Source organism: Mobula birostris, chromosome 8 (genome assembly GCF_030028105.1).
Source record: "Mobula birostris isolate sMobBir1 chromosome 8, sMobBir1.hap1, whole genome shotgun sequence".
NCBI classification, from domain to species: domain Eukaryota; kingdom Metazoa; phylum Chordata; class Chondrichthyes; order Myliobatiformes; family Myliobatidae; genus Mobula; species Mobula birostris.
In genome coordinates, this window is record NC_092377.1 from 98,522,195 (window position 1) to 98,547,241 (window position 25,047).

At 45.2% G+C, this 25,047-nt stretch overlaps 1 protein-coding gene across 7 annotated transcripts in view; it reads left to right on the top strand.

The window, feature by feature from the left end:
* The window catches only part of prkn (parkin RBR E3 ubiquitin protein ligase), a 1,184,373-nt gene that overhangs the window by 931,746 nt on the left and 227,580 nt on the right, over window positions 1-25,047 (top strand). For 5 of the 7 annotated variants that reach the window (XM_072265746.1, XM_072265747.1, XM_072265749.1 and 2 more), the window contains one exon: window positions 4,540-4,601. The exons of the other annotated variants lie outside the window; for them this stretch is intronic. In XM_072265746.1, coding sequence (XP_072121847.1) covers window positions 4,540-4,601 — 62 coding nt within the window. The remainder of the gene's footprint in view (window positions 1-4,539; window positions 4,602-25,047) is intronic. 7 annotated transcript variants of the gene reach the window in all.

Consider the following 25,047-nt stretch of genomic DNA (forward strand, 5'->3'; position numbering starts at 1 on the left):
ACCCTAGCTGTTACCAATACTCTTCAGAGGGTGTCTGCCTGGCGTCAGTGGTCACGTAACCAGGACTTGTGCTCCGCACCAGATGCTCATACGACCATCCACCAACTGCTCCGATGGCTTCATATGACCCAGATTGAGGGGCTGGGCAGGTTCTACGCCTTGCCTAAAGGTGTCCTGCAGGCCAGCGGAGGGAAGAAGCACCTTACACCTCCTTTGGTGGAGACGAATCTCTGCCCTGCCACCCAGTACCTAATGAAACATAGTAGAATATCTCCCAACACTTAAGTGGATTTTCATCCATCAAACCATGTATAGAAACATTAATACAAGTGACCAGGAGGTAGTTTATAAAGAGTGCTTTAAGGAAGAGAGAGCTAAAAGTACAATAAACCCTGAGGGGGAATTTCAGGGTTTAAGGACAAAGCAGTGGATGAGTTTACTGCTAGGTTGAAGGAAATCAGAGATTCCAGGAGGACTGTGTCAGAGGAACAATGAATTGGCAATGGAGGGAGGAAGGGTGGAGGTTATTGTGGTCATGGAGCACCTGAGCCCAAATGAAAATTTTAAGATCAGACACCTGCTGGACAAGGGGGACAGGGCAGCAATGCGTACTAGATTTTGGAACAGGCAAAAGCATGGATGAAGATTTCAACAGCAGAAAGCCAATGCTATAATGTTCATTAAAAATTAAATGGAAGTAAACGTGATGACTATTTAAAACAAGTGTAGCGCCAAGTTGATTGGCATGTTTTCTTCAGTACTGAGACACTTAATACAGATTCCAAAGGGATCACTGAAGAGGGCCGGACTGATGAGAAACAGTCTAAAGCCATTCCTGTTTACAAACCAAGAAGCAAAAATATCATTCTCATCTCAGCATTCCCAAATCATGAAAAAATATAAGAAGAAATAAGAGCCACATGTTCCCTTGAATCATTTCTGCCATCCCGTAAGATCATGGCTGTTCCTATTCAGCCCCACCTTCCTGTTTGTTCTCCAAACCTCAGAACAAAGATCTGTCAGTTGCCTTCTTAACTATATTCAGCAATTCAGCCTCCACATCTCTCTGGGGTTGAGAGTTACAGATATTCATGATGTTCTGAGAGAATAAATTATTTCACATATAATGGGGAGGAGTTAATTTCAAGATTTCTATTATGCGAAAATGTAGTCAAGAGCAATTGGCATGATTCATGATGTCCTCATGCCTTCTTAGGAACTTTGGCCAATTCATCTGAATTAGCTTACCAGAAGCCTACCACATGATCTTCCTGAAACTCAAAAACAGCAGATGATCACATGGAATACTACTGTCTAAAGTTTAAGCCATGGGTTCTTAGGGTGAAGTCTGGGAAAGAAATAACGAACTGGTTGAAGGAATGGGAGCAGTTGAAAAGGGCTAGTTCAGGGGAAGAGGGGGTGTTGCTCAGGCCTAACTTTGGTATTTTATATGGTTAGATTCACAAACATGTAGATAGGGACAGTTGAAATTCATGAGGGAAGTTACGAATTGTAAAATTATTCTGACAACTGTCTTCAGAGAATAAGTCAAATACAGGTGTAGAAAATAGCACTTGTGTAATCCAGATCCAGGCATCTTATTTCTTTTAATTTCTGTGCAGAATGTGGCCATTGTCTTTTAGGAGGTGATGGTCGGCCTCCTTTTAAACCACTGTATCTGATGCTTTCACAGCGCTCTTAGGGAGGTAGTGGCCAGAATTTTACCTAATGAGGACAAAGGACAGGCATGATTATAACTCGGAGGGCTACTTGCAGATGGCAGTGCTTCCTAGTGCCTGTTGGTGTTGTCTTTTTTGGCAGTAAATGAGGTTTGGACGCTCCTGGTATGTTGCTGGAGTGCAGCTTGTAGATGGTACAGGGTGAAGCCAGCAGTGTAGAGAGTGAATGCTTAAGCTGCTCGACTGGCTGCTCTGTCCCATACGGTGTGAAGCTTCCCATGGAACCCTCCCTATCCAGGAAAGTGGAGAGAACTCCATCACAATTCTGACTTATGCCCTGTACATTGTGGAATTACTTTGGACCTTCAACTCAGTCATTCGCAATAGGGTGGCTAGCTCTGAGTCTGTCTGGTAGGTACAGGCTGTGGTGAATGATGATCAATAGGATGTTAGTCACAGGAATAGCATTACCTCAGTGTAAGCTGCCATTTGGAAATGGATAGCACTTGGTACTCCCGCGGCACAAAGGTTAGTTGACATTTATCATCTCAAATCTGGAATTGGTCCAGCACTTGCAGCATGCAGGCATGAAATGCTTCATTATCTGAGCAATCATTGATTAACATCGTCACATTAGACCGTCTAATGGGCATGGATGATGAGACTGAAGATAGCTCACCTGAGAAATGGTTGTACACCTAACACCTAATGTTTGAAAAGTGTAAAGGAGCTGCTCTGAGGTACTACAGACAAAGTTGATAATGCAAGTGTATTTCTGAAGGGCGGGATCACACCCTTAATTGAATGTGCAGGCATTGAAACTGATCATTTAGAGTCTAGTGAGACTGAAAAGTAAAAATTAGATTGAATAAAAGCAATTTTGGGAAATACTCGGCAGGTCAGACAGCATGCGTAGAGAGAGATAGGGAGTTAATATTTCAATTACCTTTCATCAGTACCGTGACAAACTGGAAATATAACTTAAGAAAGTAGTAGTCATGAATTTGTTGAGATTGTTGAATTCATTGTTGAGTTCATAAGATTATAATGTGCCAGTGCGAAGGTGAAGTGCTGATTCTCAAGGCTGTATCGGGTGTTGTTGACACACCGAAGGCAGTTACAGACCAAGCAGTGAGAGAAAGTGTGCAATTAGAATGGAATAGTGGATCTAAATGGTAGGCAAGTGAAAATGCAGGGTCAGTCTTGCAGACTAAAAGAAGGTGTTCTGCAAGTCAAATACCTAACCTGCATATCACTGCCTTAGTGCAGAGCAGGGGTTCCGAACCTTTTTTAAGCCGTGGACCCCACCATTAACCGAGGAGTCCGTGGACCCCAAGCAGGGAACCCCTGGTGTAGAGGAAACCACAACATGAGTACTAAATGCAACACACTCAAATGAAAGAAGCCGATATGAATCATTGCTTCACGCTGTAGGGCAGTTTGTGTCTCTGGATATCGAGAAGGGAATGGTTAAAGAACTGGTTTTCTATCACCTGTGTGTGCAAGGGTAGATACTGAGGAAAGGAGAGGTGTTGGAGATTGAACCAGGAGGGAATAGTCATCTCACAATGCTGAAAGGAAAACATCAATGAAAGTGGCATCACATTGAAGCTGGCAGAAATTATAGCGACAGATCGTCTGTGATTAACAAGCCACTCTCAGCTGGCATCACCACCAATTGTGTCATTCGGTTTCTCTTCATTGCCACCCCATCACCAATATTGCTCTGCTTCACCCCTTTTTCAAATGGTAAAAAAAATTATTATTTAAAAGATAAAAAATTGCAGCATGCTGCTGTGCAGAGGGACGGGAGTGCTTGTGCATGAATCACAAAAGGTTGGTTTTCAGGTGCAGCAGACTATCAAGGCGGCAAATAGAATGCTGGCCTTCATTGCTGGAGGGATTGAATTTAAGAGCAGGGAGATTATGCTGCAACTGTACAGGGTACTGGTGAGGCTGCACCTGGAGTACTGTGTGCAGTTCTGGTCTCCTTACCTGAGGAAGGATATACTGGCTTTGGAGGTCGTGCAGAGGAGGTTCACCAGGTTGATTCTAGAGATGATGGGGTTACACTATAAGGAGAGATTGAGTTGCCTGGGACTGTACTCACTGGAATTCTGAAGAAAGAGAGGAGATCTTATAGAAACATAAAATTATGAAAGGGATAGATAAGATAGAGGCAGGAAAGTTGTTTCCACTGGTAGGTGAGACTTGAACTAGGACACATAGTCTCAAGATTCGGGGAGTAGATTTAGGACGGAGATGAGGAGGAGCTGCTTTTCCCAGAGAGTGGTGAATCTGTGGAATTCTCTGCCCAATGAAGCAATGGAGGCTACCTCAGAAAGTATATTTAAGACAAGGTTGGATAGATTTTTAGGGGAATTAAGGGTTATAGGAAAATGGAGGTGAGACTATGGCCACAACATCCATAATCTTATTGAATGGCGGAGCAGCTCGACAGGCCAGGTGGCCTACTCCTGCTCCTATTTCTTATGTTCTTAAATTTCTTTTCTGCAGCTTAAAGCATGCAGAAAAGATTCTATATATCCCAGTTCTGATAAGACTATAGATTTGAATGCTAGCTCTGTTTCTTGCTCCAGGGATGCTACCCGATCTGTTGAACATCTCCAGTATTATCTGTTTATCTTTTGGATTTCCAGCATTTCCATTTTTGGCTATTCCTAGCAATTCCATTAGCTAGCAAAACATCAGTAAAGTGCAGTACCCTAATTCTAATTGATCATATCTTGTACAGTTAAGTATGGAAAAAGGGCCATTTAGTTTCTTTTTAGCTTCTTTGCTATTAATCAATTCCCTTAATGAATCAAAAGTTAGAAATCAATTTTACTTTTTTCCACAGATGGCTGTCAAAATTCACTCATTAAGGAAGTGCATCACTTCAGAATACTTGGAATTGACCAGGTGAGTTAAGTGCTTGCAGATAGTTCATATATACAAATCTACATGAAGGGTTGTTGCAGGAAAGCAGCATCCATCGTCAGAGACCCCCAGCTCCCATGACATGTCCTGTTCTCACTGCTGCCATTAGGAAGGTGGTACAGGAGCCTCAGGATACAGCCCACCAGATTTAGGAACAGTTATTACCCCTCAACTATCAGGCTTGTGAACCAAAAGAGATAACTTCACTGTAATGTTCCCACAACCTAGGGACTTACTTTCAAGGAATCTTCTTCTCATGTTCTTGATATTGTTTATTTATCTATCATTTCTTTATTTTTGTATTTGTACAGTTTGTTGTCTTTTGTACATTGGTTGAACGCCCAAGTCAGTACAGTCTTTCATTGATTCTATTCTACTATGGATATATTGAGTATGCCTGCAAGAAAATGAATCTCAGGGTCGTATGTGGTGACATACATTTACTTTGTACTTTGAGCTTTTCCTGCCACATAGTGAGGCTTGGGGGTGAATATCCACACGATACACGACTGTGTGTTGTTAGTCTTGACGAAGGGTCTCGGCCCAAAACGTCGACCGTACCTCTTCCAATAGATGCTGCCTGGCCTGCTGCGTTCCACCAGCATTTTGTGTGTGTTGTGAGCCTGGATGAACTAAAATGGAAGAAGCAAGTAGCATCTTTGAGGTAAACTGTGCTTCTAACCACCTCAACAAATTGCCAATTCGTACCCCTGGTACTTCCAAAGCTTTATCAACATAAAAAGCTGAGGTTCTCAACTACATTGTCCTGTTTGCTGACATTAATCCACTTTACAGACACATGAACAAGGAAACCCTGAAGTTGCAAGGTAGCACTAAGTTGAGGTTTGGCTGCACTGAACCCATGTCTTTGGGGAACTGTTGTGAAGTAGGCAGCGAAGTAGAGCAGTAGGTGGTGCTGCTGCCCCACAGCTCCAACTCCTCCAATTTGATCCTGACCTCCTGAGTTTTCTGAGTGAAGGGTGTACATTCTGCCTGTGACTACATGGCTTACGCCCTGGCACTTTGTTTTCTACTTGTTACCAGGACTTGCTAATTGGTAGGTGGATAGTGGGTGAATCAGGGTAGCACGCAAGAGATTGCTGGGTAACTATTAGAGCAATGAGACTAATATATCTGCAGAGCCTCAGTGGACTGATTTCTCCAGCTTATGGTAACTCCACCATCTTGTTTCCCTCATTATTAAGGACCTCTCACCCCTTCCATTTCCATCCCCCACCCTCACAACCTGCTCACCACATCCCTCTGGTTCCCCACTTTCTTCCCCTTATTCCATGGTCTACTGGTCCTCTCCAATCAGATTTCTTCAGCCCTTCACTCTTCCGCCTATCACCTCCCATCTACTTAGTTCATTCCCTTTCGTGGCCTCTGCCCCCTCCAATCTACCATTCCCTTCACCTGGATTCACCTATCACATGGTGCTCCCTTTCTTCCCATTTTATTCCAGCTTCTGCCCCTTTCCAGGCCTGGCAAAGGGTCTCAGCCCCTATCATTAAATGTTCATTTCCCTCCATAGATGCTGGTTGACCTCCAACATTCTATGAATGTTGCTCAACAAACCAAATATCTACCTCCAACTTATTTGAAAACATGAATGTGTAAATCCAGCTCAATTTACCAGTGCTAAAACAACCTTCATTGTTCCTGGCCAAACATTACCCCTGACTTAGAACAGTCAGAGGTATTGAAACCAATAGGCTTGTATGCACCCAGATGTAACAAGAGAGCCATGGATGGTGACTCAACAAGACAACACAAACAGTGGCACTAGAAATAGAACCCCTATAGTTAAGCACTAAGTGTCTGTCTGTCTGTCTGTCTGTGTCTTTTTTTTACGGCGGTTGGCATCCAGCTTAATGGTGCATTACTGCCACCTTCTGCTCCGTAATGTGCACTAGACATATAATCTTAATCCCTTCACCCAATCTCGCTCGCTCGCGCACACGCATGCGCACACACACCCACCCCCACACCTACACCCACACAAACCTACACTCTACCCTCCCATCTTTGACCATCCTAGTACCCTGTTCCCGTTTATCCATCATATCCTATAAAAAAAACCCTGTACCCCTTAAGAATGCTAAAAATACCCAGACCTGTGCTCTCTCACCCATGCCCAGCAAAGCACTAAGTGTCTGTCTGTCTGTATCTTGTTTTATGGTGGTTGGCATCCAGCTTAATGGTGCATTACCGCCACCCTCTGCTCCGGAATGTGCACTAGACATACATTCTAAATCCCTTCACCCACACACACACACACACACAGAGACAAACCTACACTTTACCCTCCCATCTTTGACCATCCTAGTACCCTATTCCTGTTTATCCGTCATATCCTATAAAAAACCCCTGTGCCCCTTAAAAACGCTAAAAATACCCAGACTTGTGCTCTCTCACCCATGCCCAGCAACCCTTTTAATCTGAATTCCTGCACCCCCAACTTCCTTAATTTAATTCTCATCATCTCTCTCTGTATCCCATACTTCCTGCAACACAAAACTACATGTTCTACTGACTCCTCTTCCTGACATTCCTCACACAATCCTGTCTGGTGTTTCCCCATCATTTTCAATGTTTTGTTTAATGCACAATGCCCCAGCCTTAACCTAGTCCACACAGTTTCCTCTCTTCTGTTTCCATTACCTACCCTAGTACCTGCAACACCCTTTTGTATTTGATATAAATGCCTCCCTTTCCCCTCCCTGTCCTATCTTTCTTGCTGCATTCGGTTGACTTTTTCCCAGATTACACACTTAACCTCTGCTTTACTGATACTAATGTGCATTTCCACATTTTCTTTCTTTAACACCCTCTTTGCCAACTCATCTACCCTCTCATTCCCCTTCACCCCCAAAGCACTAAGTGTCTGTCTGTCTGTATCTTGTTTTACGGCGGTTGGCATCCAGCTTAATGGTGCATTACCGCCACCCTCTGCTCCAGAATGTGCACTGGACATACATTCTAAATCCCTTCACCCAATCGCGTGCGCACACGCACACACACACACAAACACACACACACACACACATATATATATATATATACAAACCTACATTTCACCGTCCCATCTTTGACCATCCTAGTATCCTATTCCTGTTTATTCGTCATATTCTATAAAAAACTCCTGTACCCCTTAAAAACGCTAAAAATACCCAGACTTGTGCTCTCTCACCCATGCCCAGCAACCCTTTTAATGTGAATTCCTGCACCCGCAACTCCCTTAATTTATTTCTCATCATCTCTCTCTGTATCCCATACTTCCTGCAACACAAAACTACATGTTCTACTGACTCCTCTTCCTGACATTCCTCACACAATCCTGTCTGGTGTTTCCCTATCATTTTCAATGTTTTGTTTAATGCACAATGCCCCAGCCTTAACCTAGTCCACACAATTTCCTCTCTTCTGTTTCCATTACCTACTCTAGTAACTGCAACACTCTTTTCTATTTGATATAAATGCCTCCCTTTCCCCTCCCTGTCCCATCTTTCTTGCCACATTCGGTTGACTTTTTCCCAGATTACACACTGATACTCTGCTTTACTGATACTAATGTGCATTTCCACATTTTCTTTCTTTAATGCCCTCTTTGCCAACTCATCCACCCTCTCATTCCCCTTCACCCCTACATGTGCTGGAACCCATAGAAATTTTACCTGACCTCCCTGATTTGCAATTCTTGTAACTAACTGAAGGACTTCATAAAGTACATCTTGCCGACTGTTTGTGTGAAAAGACCTTAAACTTGCTAGAACTGAGGATGAATCTGAACATATCAATGCTTTGGCTTGTCTGGCTTTCTGCACCCATTGCAACGCAACCAACACTGCCAGCATCGCCACTGTAAACACCCCTAACTTATTAGATGTTCTTCTGCTGATTCCAATTTCTTTTGCTGGTATTACCACCCCAAACCCTGTCACTCCTGTTTCAGGTAAAGCACTAAGTGTCTGTATCTTGTTTTACGGCGGTTGGCATCCAGCTTAGTGGTGCATTACCGCCACCCTCTGCTCCAGAATGTGCACTAGACATACATTCTAAATCAAAGCACTAAGTGTTCAGCACAACGCCTTTAAGTACAGTTTTCCATGAAGGAATGTTGGAGGCAATAATTAGCAGTGTGAGTCTTAAAGGGACAGTGACAGCTAACCATACTCTGGGGAGTTGAAGTGCCAAAACTCAGATGCCTGTTGCTATTTAGTCAGGACCATGGCACCAGCTGGTCAATGGAGCGGGGTGGTAATGATGATCTTAGTTGGGGGAAGATTTGACTTGCAGTTAAGACCCTGAAAAGCCATTCAGTCTTTGTGCAAAGTGCAGCTGGTTGGACATGAGGGAAAAAGGACCACCGGTCCAGGGACAAGGATTGGGTGCTGGCTGAGGGTTGGGTGGAGACTGGGAGCCCAAAGATGTTTACCCTTGGGAATCTTAGTTTCCCTGCAGTGGTCCAAATCCACACAGACACTTTGCATGATATTCTGAAGCATTTAAAAGCAATTAATATCATTCAAATATTAATGTGAAATTAATGAATAGAAAAAAAAATGTAAGACTTGAAGTAATTGAACAGATACAATTTTTTTTTAAGTCTGAATTAACTATTCCATAGCTTCCAAACTGGTTCCCACCAGTTAAAGGTGTCACTGCATTCCAATATGGCCCAAATGCAGAGAGAGAAACAGGGAGACGCTGACGCGGATTGATAGATCATAGATTTTAATGCAAACAGGATTTTAAGGAAAAAGAAAACAATAAGTGCTATGCCAAACAGGGTCATTAACTAATATGGAAAACTAGATGCCAACACCACGGCAGAAAGGAATATCTCACTATAAAATGAATACTGCTAGTCTTCAGCATCAGTCAACTCAACAGTCTACTTTCTCAGCCAAGGCTGAATGCAAGCATGCAGCGTAATATTGCTCAAGTCTTAATGAGTGCTACAATGGGGAACGACTGAAGATTATTGTGGGTGATCTCTGCCCAAACCAGTTGGGAGCTCCAGGACGTGGGGTTGGAAGAGGCTAGGCAGTGCAGGGTTGTCTGCAACTCCTGGTTCACTCTCTCAGTCTGGCCATTGGATCGGGGGTGGAAAACAGAGCAGAGGCTGGCCGAAGCTCAGCCTTCCAAAAGTGGGCAGCCTTGGAGAATTGATCCACAATGACCAGAATGATAGTGTTTCCATTAGATGGTGGCAGCCCAATAATGAAATCCACCAAGAGGTGGTACCCAGGGTGGTGGGGCACAGGCGGTGGACATAGCAGACCCAGAGTACGCTGGCATGACCGCTTGTTCTGAGTGCAGGTGGAACAGGTAGATACAAAGGCATGGACATCCTGGGACATAGATAGCCACCAAAATTATCTCTTTATGAACTCCTGGCCCATTGAACTCCTGGATGTCCAGCCAGATGAGAGGAGTGACCCCATTCCAACACTTTGAAGCACACTGCAGCAGGGACAAACAGCCAGGTGGGAGGTCCCCCACCCAGGCGTGGGTCCGACTGTATTCACCTCTGCCTGCATTCCCCAGGTCACTAGAGCAGCAAAACACGAGCAAGGAAGAATGGGCTCCGGATCAGCATTGTGCTCTGATCCATCGAACTGCCGGGAGCAAGCATCAGCTTTGGAATTCTTGCTGCCCGGATGATAGGTAAGGATGTAGTTAAACGGGGTGAAGAAGAGAGCCCAGTGAGCTCAACGGGAGTTGAGTAACTCTGCATCCTGAATGTAGGAAAGTTTCTTACGATCTGTCCAAACCACGAATGGATGCTCTGCGCCCTCCAACCAGTGTTGCCATTCCTCCAGGGCCTTCTTGACAGCCAGAAACCCCTGTTCCCAACATCATAATTACCCTTGGCTGAAGCCAAGCAATGTGAAAGAAGGGCACAAAGGTGCAGCCGGCTATCCGCAGAAGAGCACTGAGAGAGGACAGCTCCAATGCTGACATCAGATGCATCCACCTTCACAATGAATGGCCTTGATGGGTCAGGGTGTTGCAGCAATAGGGCAGTGGCAAAATGTCACCTGAACTCCAAGAATGCTTGTTCGACATTTCCTGCCTGATGGAACCCTGCAGAGGTCCTCCTGATGAATGCATTTATGGAACCGCGGTAGAGCCGAAATTCCGGATGAAACGGCGATAAAAGTTTGCAAACCCCATGAGGCACTATACCTGTTTCACTGTAGATGGTTTGGGCCCCTCGGCAACAGCCTGAACTTTACTAGGGTCCATTTGAACACTGGATGGAGTATGTATATAGCCCAAAAACAACCCCTGTTCTCTATGGAACTCACATTTCTCGGGCTTGGCGTATAGGTTATTTTCGAGGACCCATCTGAGAATCCTCTGGACATGCTGGACGTGTTCCTGATGAGAGCAGGAATAGATTAGGATGTCATCTAAATACACAAACACAAACTGGTTCAACATCTCCCTAAGCACATCGCTAAGGCCTGGAAAACAGCGATAATTTTCTTTGGTCAGACCAAAGGGCTCACAAAGTACTCATAGTGGCCAAAGAAGGTGTTGAAAGCTGTCTTCCACTCATCCCCTTCTCTCATACGAACCAGACTGTAAGCATTGTACAAATCAGTTTTGGAAAATATGGTTGTTCCCTGGAGATGTTAGAATGCAGATGCCAACAGGGGAAAAGGGTAGCGGTTCTTCACAGTGATGTTGTTCAGGGGCTGATAATCAATGCAGGAATGGAGCTTGTCATTTTTCTTGCTTACTAAATAGAAGCCTGCTCCTGCTGATGAGATTGATGGATGGATAAACCCCATGGCCACCGTTTCAGGGTGAGAGAAGGGAAAAGAGCCAGCCTGGAGAGAACTAATGCCAGGTAGGAGGTCTATAGTGCAGTCGTATGGCCGGTGTGGAGGCAAGGAGGTGGCCTTCCTTTTACTAAAGATCTCAAGAAGATCCGCGTATTCAGCCAGAATCCCAGACAAGTCCACATCCTTAGCTGAAACAGGAGGGGATTCATGGAACAGAGCTTGAGCTGGACCCAGAGAGGTAGACAGGCATGCCAGTCCCCATTCTTGGAGTGCTTTCAGAGACCAATAGATCCATGGGTTATGTTAGGATAACCAGGGTAGACCAAGCACCAGTAGCACTTCAGACGAATCAACCAGATGGAAGGAGATTTCTTCATAATAGTTGCCTCCCAGCATAAGTTGACAGGGTTTGGTGGAAAGGTGGATCTGGCTGGTGCCCAGGGCCTTGACATTGATCTTTTATCTTAATTCCTGAGTCTGAACTCCTCATCTTTGAGAGATGTCCATGAGATTCCCAGCTGCACAGGAGTCGATAAATACCTTAAGTTCATGGGTCTGAGACCTCCACGGCAAGGAAGTTGTGAGCATAACACAATGAGGGGAAGCTGACTGCAGAGAGAACCGACCCGTCAGGATTCCCCTCCCTGCTGACGGGTATTCTCTTTAACTGGACACTTGGGACATGAAGCCTGGAATTGTCCTGGATTACCACAACAGAGGCAGGAGCCTGTTCTCCTGCGCCAATCCCGTTCCTTCTGAGATAGGTACAAGCCCCCCCACTTGCACGGGCTCCTCTGTGGACTGGCTGCAGGGGAATGAGAGGGAGGGCGAGGAAGGACGGTGATCAGATGGTGCCTAGGAGGCTTAAGACATTCTTTCCCTGCACCACAGGGTTACCTGCTCATCAACTCCAATAGCCAGATTAATCAGGTCATCCAGACTGTCCTACTCGTCAGGGACAGCAATCTCATGCCAGACCCTTGCGTTCAGTCCACGCCAGAAGGCAGTGAAGAGGGATCTCTAGTTCCATCCTACCTCTACAGCAAGTATACAGAATTTGACTGCGTGGGCCCTCACTATCCCTCTGCCTTGAAGCAGGTCCAGGAGTCGGTGGGCAGCCTCCTGACCCCGTACTGGAAGGTCAAAAAACCCTCCTTAACTCTGCAATGCTACATCAGAACCACTGGGCTGCTGGGTCTCCCATAAAGCGTTGAACAGGCTGAGCGGAGCTCCATCTAGAACTCCATCATCACCAGAACAACCAGGCTGGGCTTGGAGTGTCAGTTTGCATTGGGAAATAAAATCTCTGCAGCATCACAGTATCTGCCTGGTGGTGAAATACTCGGTACTTGTAGGACTCGGGAGTCTGTGGGGGTCCGAAGGCGGGGTCAGTTCTGGACCAGGCGAGGGAGTGGGAGCATTAGTGTCAGAGGTTGCCGGGGCAGCAGAAGAGGAGGACCTGCAAGATGCTGGGAGTGGAACTGACACACCCAGAGGCTGCTGAACCGCCTTGGTGAGAACACTAATAGCTGTCAGCTGATGCTGGCTGTCCGCAGTGAGTTCATGGATGGAGGTCGTGAGAGCGGAAATCGCAGACGCCTGACACTGATTGTCTGACGGTGAGCTGTTGAACAGTTGTGGTGAATGGTGATACCTGTTCCCCCAGATGAGATCGGGCTCGTCTTCTAGATGAGGCAAGGCCGAATGCATGCAGTCAGCATAAAGTTGTTGTGCTTTGCTAAAGTCACGACAAGCGCTACGATGAAAACAAGGGAGTTAAATACTGCCGTAATGAAATAATAACTAGCTGACACATGCATATTCATAAACGCAATTGCCGAATCTGTGGTGCAGCCGAGTCTATGGTTGTGACAGGAGGGTAGCAAGAGTAACCCCAATAATTAAGAAAGGAGAAAGAATAAACATGGAACTACAGACTAGACAGTGTTGACATCAGTATGACAGAAAATGATAACATTCAGTTTTTGTCACAACCATGGATCATTTTTAAAGAAAATTTTCTTTTTTCGTAGTTAGTAAGTGGATTTTATTCTTTCTCGGTGTCACTTTGTGTGTATGCTTTGTTCTTGGATTGTCCTCTTATCTCCAATTGTTTGAATTTGCACTAGCCCTGGTTTTTCACTTTGTTCAGCAGGTGTCTCATTATGGATCATGGAATTGTTAAGCTCTTTGTATCACTTTCATTCAATTTGGGATAATTTAATTGGCAAGGTAATGTCAATGTCTGGAATTCCCATGTGCTCTAGGGTGCATTTCGGAGGGGCATGCCAACCTCCTTTGTGGCTCCTGGTCAGGTGAAACTCGGACTGAGTTCTTCTGTGTATCGTCAGTGATTCTGTTCATCAGGATTTAGTATTATTTGCCTGAGCTCTTGTTAGATTTCCTAGTTTTATAATAAATGTTTTGTTTAACTTGAATTGCGAAAGTCTCCTTGCTTCCTGCACTTGAGCTGGCTGTTGATCCTCACATTATTAAGCAAGTGGTAACAGGACTCTTTGAAAATAATAGTAGAATTGGATGGAGTCAGTGTGGATCTAGAAATATCATGTTGGCCTGCCTGTTCTGGAAATTTTTCAGGCAGAGAGACAGTAAGCCACCCAGCCCTCCTGTAATCTGAAACTGATCTAGTCCCATCACCACTGGTTACACCAACTGCTTCCCTGCCAAGCATTACCTGCCTCTCTTCTGATTATTTTGTAGGACCCCTTCCCTTCACACACTACCATTTCACATTCCCAACCAAGCACAGAAATCTTTCCCATTTCTTCCCTGATTCCAGATCAGAGCACCCCCCGCCCCCCGCCTGCAATTTTACTCTCTCACTTTGATCTGTGTGCAAATTGATCTCAATTCCTCCCCTCCTTCAAACACATACAGGTGTCCCCCGCTTTTCGAACGTTCGTTTTACGAAACCTCACTGTTACGAAAGACCTACATTAGTACCCTGTTTTCGCTTTCAGAAGGTGTTTTCACTGTTACAAAGAAAGGCAGCGCGCGATAAAAAATCAGAGCGCAAAAAAATCAGTGCACGAGCCCCGAGCGGCCGCTCTGCCCCGGATTCGGAACGGCATTGCTTAAACACGTTGCGTTGAGCAGCCATTAGCAAGATAAGTTCTAAGGTGTCGGAAAAGCCTGAAAGAGCTCGTAAGGGTGTTACACTTAGCGTAAAACTAGACATAATTAAGTCTGGTTTATGGTTGATTAAAAAGCAGAATCTTCCGGAATATTGACCTCTAGTTTGCTGTGTGCTTGAAATGTTGTGGCATCCAGCTTGCTACCGCCTGCATTTCGTTTACAAAAATAATTGTTCATTTTCTGTCCTGCGTTCAATTCAAATTAGCGTCAAATTGTTGGGAACGTTAAGAAAGCCTTTTTGCTTTAATGAGCTGTAAGTGGAGTTCTGGGATTTCCATGTGCAACCCAACGATACAAACAAACACAATCTCAGAGGATAATCCCCATTGTTGTTTCCCCATTTCCTACCATCTAAACTGAATGAGCTCTTTTACAAATTACTCACTATGTTAATTATTGGTAAAATTGTCAGCAGGAGTGTAAAGGAGCAATTTGAGTCTCTGGTATTTGGATTGCAACCCAGCATACCGAACAGTCCAGAAAGACCATTGCACGTTTTAAGATGCAGAGCTTGTTTCCTTAGCTCACTGGGGATCTGCAGGTCTGACCAAAAGACCATTATATTCCATTATATCTGCATTATGTCCCATACCCCAGTCATAAAAGGACTGTATTCTAACTCATTCTCTTGCCAGTGTGTCAAATTGGAAGCTGCTTCCATCTTCAAAGATTGGAAAGCAACAGCCCCAATTAGAGCTTTCTGTTTATTTATTTAAAGGCACAGCACGGACTAGACCCTCAGGTCCTTTGAGCTATGCCGCTCAGTAACCCCCAACAACCTCCGGTTTAACCGTAACCTCATCGCGGGACAATTTAAAATATCCAGTTAGCTTACTAACTGCTATGTCTTTGGACTGTGGGAGGAAACCAGAGCATCTGGAGAAAACCTACGCATTCTGCAAGGAGAACGTACAGACTCCTTACAGAGGACACCGGGATTAAACTCCAAACTCTGATGCTCCGGGCTGTAATAGCATCGCCCTAACCACTTGTCAGCTTGTCGGCTTTTACATTTGTTAAACAGACTGAGTGGCTCTGTGGCTTTAATTGGAGCTCATTGCTGCATTAATAGAGTTGCCAGCTCTCCATCAGACCAGACAATTGGTCCCCAGCCGCTATTGCTGCCAACTCCCAGGTCCACCTTCCCATCAGGGTGCTTCCTTTCTGTCCCCTGGGGGTCAACAACGTGAGGAACAATGAAATGGAACTGGTCGACCCCACATCACTTGACCCACTTTACTCCTTTGATTTTCTCCCACATGCATGCGGCTTAACCAATCATCCAGAGATAGCAGCCTCGATGTCCTAACGTTTTGGATTTCTTCAAAAGCACGTTTTTTATTACTAGTATTATTTTCTTTCGTATTTGCACAGCTTGCCTTCTTTTGCACACTGGTTGCTTGTCAGTTTTGTGTGCAGTATTTTCAATAATTCTATTGCATTTCTTTTCCACTGTGAATGCCTGCAAGAAAATAAATTTCACTCTAGGTGACAGATACATACTTTGGTGTAAATTTACTTTGAGCTTTGTACTTTGAACCTCCTTTGCTCCTGTGAAGACCTATTTCTATTTTATCTTGACATCGTCCTTCTTTCCAAATTACTCTCCAGCCAGCAAGGCGTCAGGCTGGTAGACAACATATTTCTATCTCTATCTCTATCTCTCTCTCTTTCTCTCTCTCTCTCTCCCTCTCTTCCCCCATCCCTCTCTCACGAATTCTTTCCCCCTTCCCTCTCTCTCTCCCTCCCTCACTCTCCTTTTCCCTCTACCTCCCTCCCCCTTTGCATTCCCTCTTGCTCCACTTCTCTCTCACCTTCTCGCTCACCTTCCCTCTCTCCCACTCTCTCTCCCACTGCCTCTCCCCTCTCTTTCCCTCACTCTCTCTCCCTCCCCTCTCCCTCCTCTTTCCACTTTTCTCCCTCTCTCTCCCCCTTCCCCCCCTCTGTCCGCCCCGTCTCCCTCTCCTTCCCCTCCTCTCACTCCCTCATCTCTCTTTCTTCCATTGCTGTTTCTATTTTTCTGCTCTCCCTTTTCCCTCTCCATTCCTCTAATACCCATTCTCCTCCTCGCCCTTTCTGATGCACCCTGATCTATGCACTACAGTTTCTAGGCAATTATCCCCCTGTTGCTTATGGCAGCTTGCTGTGCACAAATTCCCTGCTGCATTTTCTATTTACAAAAAACGAGGACACTTTGAATATGCTTCTTGTTTGTTATGATCTGTAAGTCATGACATCAGTTCATGTACATTTTCTTTCAAAATTTCTTCTGCCCTTATTCCCTTTACATTGTCAGATGGTGCTAATTAGAGATTATCTCAGTTGCTCTTTCTATTGGGATGTGTGCCTTCCCTTTCAATTAAGACCATAAACTGTAGGAGCAGAATTAAGCCATTTGGCCCATTGAGTCTGCTGCACAATTTCATCATGGCTGATCCATTTTCCCTCTCAGCCCCATTCTCCTGCCTTCTCCCCATATCCTTTCATGCCCAGACTAATCCAGAATCTAGCAACCTCTGCCTTAAATATACCCAATGACTTGGCCTCCACGGCTGCCTGTGGCAATGAATTCCACAGATTTACCACTCTCTGGCTAAAGAAATTCCTTCTCATCTCCTTTCTAAAAGGATGGACCCCTATTCTGAGGTGTGTCCTCTGGTCTTTATCTGCCCAACATAGGAAACATCCTCTCCATATCCACTCTATCGAAGCCTTTCAACACTCACTAGGCTTTGATGAGGTCACCCCTCATTCTTATGAATTCCAGTGAGTAGTGGCCTTGAGCCATCAAACGCTCCTCATATGACAAGCCTTTCAATCCTGGCATCATTTCCGTGAATCTCCTTTGAACCCTCTCCAATATCTGCACATTCTTTCTTAGATAAAGGACCCATAACTGCTCACAACACTCCAAGTGAGGCCTCACCAGTGATTTTTAAAGCCTCAACATTACATATAGGTGAAGCCCTTGAGTGCATGAAGCATTCAGTCCTGATACCTGTTTGCAGACAATCTATTGTAATATCCTTACCTCAGTTCCTTACTACTAACCTTCAACTTTTTCAAGTTATCTTTTATCTTTACTCATTCACTTAGAACCTTGGACCACACTTTGCTCTGTTTTGCTATGTTATTAGAATCACCTGAACTATAAAGTGAATGTTTGTTATTATTAAAGAAATGAACTCCCCGAGGTTCATACATTGAAGCTTATTAGGATGTGCCTTTAATGAAGAAGAGGTGACCACTGGGTCTCACAGCAATGGGTTTAGGTTTTTCTTTCTTATTATCTGTATGCTTCACGGGTTTAATTAATGGACGCTGGCTTTGGTTCCACAGAATTTCCTGTGAAATTGCTGAAAGCTAGCTCATTTTGAGGAGTTGCGAGTATTGCCAGTGTGTTTTTTTTCAGAGATACAGCACAGTAACAATGAACCAGAGCAGCCCGCTTACATCCATGGGATCGTTAACTCACTAACCTGCATGTCGGAGCACTGGAGCGCACAGTGAAAACCGCTGCAGTTACAGGGAGAACATACAGACCAGAGGCAGCAATGGAACCCTATCACTGGCACTATCTTAGCACTGCGCAGACCGCTACGTACCACGACGCCCCTTAGATCTTCCGGAATCTGAAGATCTTTTGGAAAGTGAACTGAAAATGCATCATGAGGTTGTGGGCAGTGCTGTTATTGTACTGAGCACCATAAGTCGAAGTGGTGTCGCAGCAGTGCAGCAGGCATGGAGCTTGCTCACACCACAACCTCAGTTTGATTCTGACCTCAGGTACTGTCTGTGAAATTTGCAAGTTCTCCCTATGACCTCTTGAATTCCACCCCCCCCCCAACAAGAGTGTTCCACTTTTCTCCCACAACCCAAACATGTGCTGGTTGGTAGATTGATTGGCCACTGTAAATTGCCCTATTGTATGTAACTGATGGGACAGTCGCAGTGGGGCTGCTAATGAACATGTGTGAGCAAATGGGTCACATGGAATTAGCCTTACAATCCGTGTACTGTATTCTCTTTAATGATGTAGGGAAGGTAGTTCCTCGTCTGCCAGTGCTTGAACATGAGCTTGCCAAGTTACTTCTCAACATCTCTTTTTCAAGAAAAGTTTCAAAATGGAGCTCAGATAGAAACACATTTTTGTGATCATTCAAATAGAAAGATGATCCAGTCTTGAGAGACAAAAATAATCTTTTGTACAAAGTCATGGTCTTGCTTTAAATAACCTCACTCCCATTCACTTATTCCAATGCATAGGTCAGCGTAACGCTTCACGGCGCCAGTGACCGGGATTCAGTTTCCGTCGCTGTCTATAAGGAGTTTGTACGTTCTCCCTGTGACTGTGTGGATTTCCTCCGTGTGCTCTGGTTTCCTCCCACATTCCAAAGACCTACAGGTTATTAGGTTAATTGATCACGTGGGTGTAATTGGGCACCGCAGGCTCTTTTGGGCCAGAAAGGCCTGTTACTGTACTGTACCTCTGAATTAAAAAATAAATATTTATAAAATATTTTGAGCTTCAATATGAATTAATTAATTCACACAGGGAGAATTGTGGAACAGACCTGCGGTGGGAAAACATACGTTGCTTGTACAGTATGTTTGATCAAATTATCTAAGACAAGCTTTTAATTAAAAGCTGACAATTCATAAACACTTACCCTGCGGAGAGGCACTAGAACTCAAAATGTGGAACCACAGGAAGGCCTCTCAAGCCTCCTCCACCGTTCAATCATATCTTGGCTGATCTTCAACTGTACTTCACAGCCCTGTCCTACAGATCTTGATTACATGCATATCTAAAAAATACTGTCAATTTCAGCAGTAACTATCCTAAATAAATGAGCATTTATACCATAGCTATGAGGTAGAACATGGAATATACAGTACTGTGCAAATGTCTTAGACACATATACGGTATATATCTAGGTGCCTAAGACTTTTCAATAGACAATAGATAGTAGGTGCAGGAGTAGGCCATTCGGCCCTTCGAGCCAGCACTGCCATTCACTGTGATCATGGCTGATCATCCACAATCAGTATCCAGTTCCTGCCTCATCCTCATAACCTTTGATTCCGCTAGCTTTAAGAGCTCTATCCATCTCTTTCTTGAAAGCATCCAGAGACTTGGCCTCCACAGCCTTCTGGGGCAGAGCATTCCATATATCCACCACTCTCTGGGTGAAAAAGTTTTTCCTCAACTCTGTTCTGAATGGCCTACCCCTTATTCTTAAACTGTGGCCTCTGGTTCTGGACTCACCCATCAGCGGGAAATTGCTTCCTGCCTCCAGCGTGTCCAATCCCTTAATAATCTTATATGTTTCAATAAGATCCACAGTACTGCAGTAATTTTATAAATTCCACTGTGCTGCTGCCACAAAAACAAACCAAATTTCATGACATATGTGAGTGATGATAAACCTGATTCTGATATGGGTCTCTATTGTGGACTGAGAGTGGGAAGGGGGCAGGGAAAGGGGAATCATGCTTGGAAAAACAGGAAGGGAGAGAGGAGGAAGCGGGAAGTACCAGGGAGGCATTCTATAATAGAACATAGAAGATAGAATAGTACAGCACAGTACAGGCCCTTCGGCCCACAATGTTGTGCCGGCCCTCAAACCCTGCCTCCCATATAAGACCCCACCTTAAATTCCTCCATATACCTGTCTAGTAGTCTCTTAAACTTCACGCGTGTATCTGCCTCCACCACTGACTCAGGCAGTGCATTCCACGCACCAACCACTCTCTGAGTAAAAAACCTTCCTCTAATATCCCCCTTGAACTTCCCACCCCTTACCTTAAAGCCATATCCTCTTGTATTGATCAGTGGTGCCCTGGGGAAGAGGCACTGGCTATCCACTCTATCTATTCCTCTTATTATCTTGTACACCTCTATCATGTCTCCTCTCATCCTCCTTCTCTCCAAAGAGTAAAGCCCTAGCTCCCTTAATCTCTGATCATAATGCATACTCTCTAAACCAGGCAGCATCCTGGTAAATCTCCTCTGTACCCTTTCCAATGCTTCCACATCCTTCCTATAGTGAAGTGACCAGAACTGGACACAGTACTCCAAGTGTGGCCTAACCAGAGTTTTATAGAGCTGCATCATTACATCGCGACTCTTAAACTCTATCCCTCGACTTATGAAAGCTAACACCCCATAAGCTTTCTTAACTACCCTATCCACCTGTGAGGCAACTTCCTGCCATTTACTTTGTACTCTGCCTTGGAGTTTGTCCTTCCAAAGTGTACCACCTCACACTTCTCCGGGTTGAACTCCATCTGCCACTTCTCAGCCCACTTCTGCATCCTATTAATGTCTCTCTGCAATCTTCAACAATTCTCTACACTATCTACAACACCACCAATCTTCGTGTCGTCTGCAAACTTGCCAACCCACCCTTCTACCCCAGCATCCAGGTCGTTAATAAAAATCATGCGAAGTAGAGGTCCCAGAACAGATCCTTGTAGAACACCACTAGTCACAATCGTCCAATCTGAATGTACTCCCTCCACCACAACCCTCTGCCTTCTGTAGGCAAACCAATTCTGAATCCACCCGGCCAAACTTCCCTGGATCCCATGCCTTCTGACTTTCTGAATAAGCCTATCGTGTGGAACCTTGTCAAATGCCTTATTAAAATTCATATAGATCATATCCACTGCACTACCCTCATTTATATGCCTGGTCACCTCCTCAAAGAACTCTATCAGGCTTGTTAGACACGATCTGCCCTTCACAAAGCCATGCTGACTGTCCCTGATCAGACCATGATTCTCTAAATGCCCATAGATCCTATCTCTAAGAATCTTTTCCAACAGCTTTCCCACCACAGACGTAAGGCTTACTGGTCCATAATTACCTGGACCATCCCTACTACCTTTTTTGAACAAGTGGACAACATTCGCCTCCCTCCAATCCTCCGGTACCATTCCCGTGGACCACGAGGACACAAAGATCCTAGCCAGAGGCTCAGCAATCTCCTCCCTTGCCTCGTGGAGCAGCCTGGGGAATATTCCGTCAGGCCCCGGGGACTTATCCGTCCTAATGTATTTTAACAACTCCAACACCTTCTCTCCCTTAATATCAACATGCTCCAGAACATCAACCTCACTCATATTGTCCTCACTATCATCAAGTTCCCTCTCATTGGTGAATACCGAAGAGAAGTATTCATTGAGGACCCAGCTGACTTCCACAGCCTCCAGGCACAACTTCCCACCTTTATCTTTAATCAGTCCTACCTTCACTCCTGTCATCCTTTTGTTCTTCACATAATTGAAGAATGCCTTGGGGTTTTCCTTTACCCTACTCGGCAAGGCCTTCTCATGCCCCCTGCTCCCTTCCTGTTCCTGACTTCCACCCATACTGACTCAAAAGAGGATCCTGCTACATTACCCACCCTTTCTGTAGCTGTAATAGTATCCCTGACCAGTAATGCCACCCCTCCTCCCCTTTTCCCCCCTTCTATCCCTTTTAAAGCACTGAGATCCAGGAATATTGAGAATCCATTCCTGCCCTGGTGCTAGCCAAGTCTCTGTAATGGCCACTACATCATAATTCCATGTATGTATCCAAGCTCTCAGTTCATCACCTTTGTTCCTGATGCTTCTTGCATTGAAGTACACGCACTTCAGCCCTTCTACCTTACTGTCCTTACAGGGTTTATTCTGCTTCTCTTTCCTCAAAGCCTCGCTATATGTTAGATCTGGCTTTACTCCATGCACTTCTTTCACTGCTCTATCGCTCTGGGTCCCATCCCCCTTGCAAATTAGTTTAAACCCTCCTAAACCATGCTAGCAAACCTACCTGCAAGGATATTGCTCCCCCTTGAGTTCAGGTGCAACCCATCCAATCTGTACAGGTCCCACCCTCCCCAGAAGAGATCCCAATGATCCAAAAATCTAAAACCCTGGTCCCTGCACCAACTCCTCAGCCACGCATTCAACTGCCATCTCCTCCAATTCTTACCATCACTGTCATGTAGCACTGGCAGCAATCCTGAGAACGCCACCCTTGAGGTCCTGTTCTTCAGCCTATTCCCGAAACTCACTCTTCAGGACCTCATCCCTCTTCCTGCCTATGTCGTTGGTCCCAACATTGATCACGACTTCTGGTTGCTTTCCCTCTTGTACCAGGATGTCGTGCACCCGGTCAGAGACATCCCAGACCCTGGCACCCGGGAGGCAACAAACCACGTGGGTGTCCTTCTCACGTCCACAAAATCTCCTGTCTGCTCCCCTGACTATAGAGTCTCCAATGATGACAGCTCTCCTCTTCTCCGTCCCACCCTTCTGCACCACAGGGTCAGACTCAGTGCCGGAGGCCCTGCCACCGTGGCTCACACCTGGTCGGTCAACAGTATCCAGGACGGTAAACTTATTATTCAGGGGAATGGCTACAGGGGTGCTCCACACTACCTGTCTGCTCACCTTTGCTTTCCCCCCTCTGACTGTCACCCAATGACCTGCTTCCGACAGCCTAGGTGTGACTACCTCCCTGTAGCTCTCATCTATGACTGCCTCATTCTCCCTTATGAGTCGAAGGTCATCCAGCTGCTGCTCCAGATTCCTTACACGGTCTTCCAGATCGCCCAGCCGTATGCACTTCTGGCAGATGTGACTCTGCAGGAGAGGGGAGTTCCCCCACGACTGCCACATCTCACATGAGAGGCACATCACCGTCTCAGGAGGCCTTGTAAAGACTAACTGCGAGCAAGCTTGTCCTCCGCCTCTCGAGTCAAAGCCTCAAAGCTCCACTCCTTACTGGCCCACTCACGCACTGGCTGCTTTCCACAGGCTGCTTCACTTGAGCTATGATCAACAAACCAGTTGTTTGCAATCAAGTGACCTTGTCTGGTGTCTTAGGGTTGGTTCTGTCTGCACCTGTCACATCCACGGATTCGGCAGCACAGTAGATACGGCAATTGCGCTTGTGAATATGCACATGTCAGCTAATTACTATTTCATTATGATAGTACTCAATTCCATACTTGTCGTCGTAGTGCTTGTCGAGAATTGGACACTGCTCAACAACGCTTCACTGCCTGTTTGCATTCAGCCTTGCCTGAGAAATTGATTGTTGAGTCAACTGAAGAGTCGCGGTATTCATTTTATATTTTATTTGTTCTTTTCAGCCACAGTGTAGGCTTTGATTTCCACTTTGAGAGTTTTAGTTAGCAGCCCTGTTTGGCCTAGCGTTTATTGTTTCCTTTCCCCTTTAACACTGTTCACATTAAAGTCTGTGAACTATCGGCCCGCTTCAGGGTCTCTCACTCTGCACTTGAGCATATCCGAACCGGGTGACAGCACCTGTTCCACCCCTGACTCTGGCACTCTTTCTGCCATCTATCGCACGCCCCACCTGCAGGGCTCTACCATCACCATTTTCAACATCCTTTGCTCCCGCAAGATTTACAAACTGACCCTCTGCTCCACATTGACAAACGCAGTACTGTGCAGAAGTCTTAGGCGCCATAGCTATATACATGTGCCTAAGACCTTTGCACAGTACCATAGAACATGGCCCTTCAGCCTATGATGTTGTGTTTACCCCTTAACCTACTCCAAGGTCAATCTATTTCATCCCTCCCACAGAGCCCTTCATTTTCCCTTCATCCATGTGTCTGTCTTAATGTCCCTAATGTATCTGCCTCAACCACCACCCTTGGCAGGGCATTCCACGCACCCACCTACTTCTGACATCCCCACTATATTTTCCTCCAAACACTTTAAAGTTATACCCCCTCATATTGGCCATTTCCACTCTGGGGGAAGTCTCTGGCTCTTCCCACTTAGTTGTGCGCATTGTCATCCCTGTAGACCGCTATCAAATCACCTCTCATTCTCCTTTGCTTTGGAGAGGAGAAGTCCTAGCTCGCTCAAACTGTTCTCATAAGACATGCTCTCTAATCTCCTCTGCAGTCTCTCTAAAGCATCCTCGTCCTTCCAAAGATTCACAGCCCTTTGAGTGAAGAAATTTCTCCACCCCTCAGTCCTAGATGTCCTATATTTAGACTCTGAACATATCCTAAACTGTCTTGATGGGAGAAAAAGCCTTTTAGCTTGACAAGCCTCGAAAAGCATTATGTTTCTGAGATCACCTTTCATATTTTTAGAATAATGACTCGTCTACTCAGTCTTTCCTGATAGCATACCTCTCTGATATAAGGAATCAATTTTGTGAGCCTGTATTGCACCTTCTCTAAGGCTGATCTGTGCCCTTCCTTGATAAGGAAATTAAAACTACGTACAATACTTCAGTGGTCTCTCACTAAAACCCTCATTACCATTATATTATCACAACCCATGTAATGAAGGCTAACACACTCTCGCCTTCCTAATTGCTTGTAAGTGGTCATAATAGTAAGTTAATAGTCCTTTGAGAATCTTTTTTTTAACATTCCCAGATCTCAAAATATAATCGGCAACACTTTCATACAAACATAGTGCTGCATTCATTT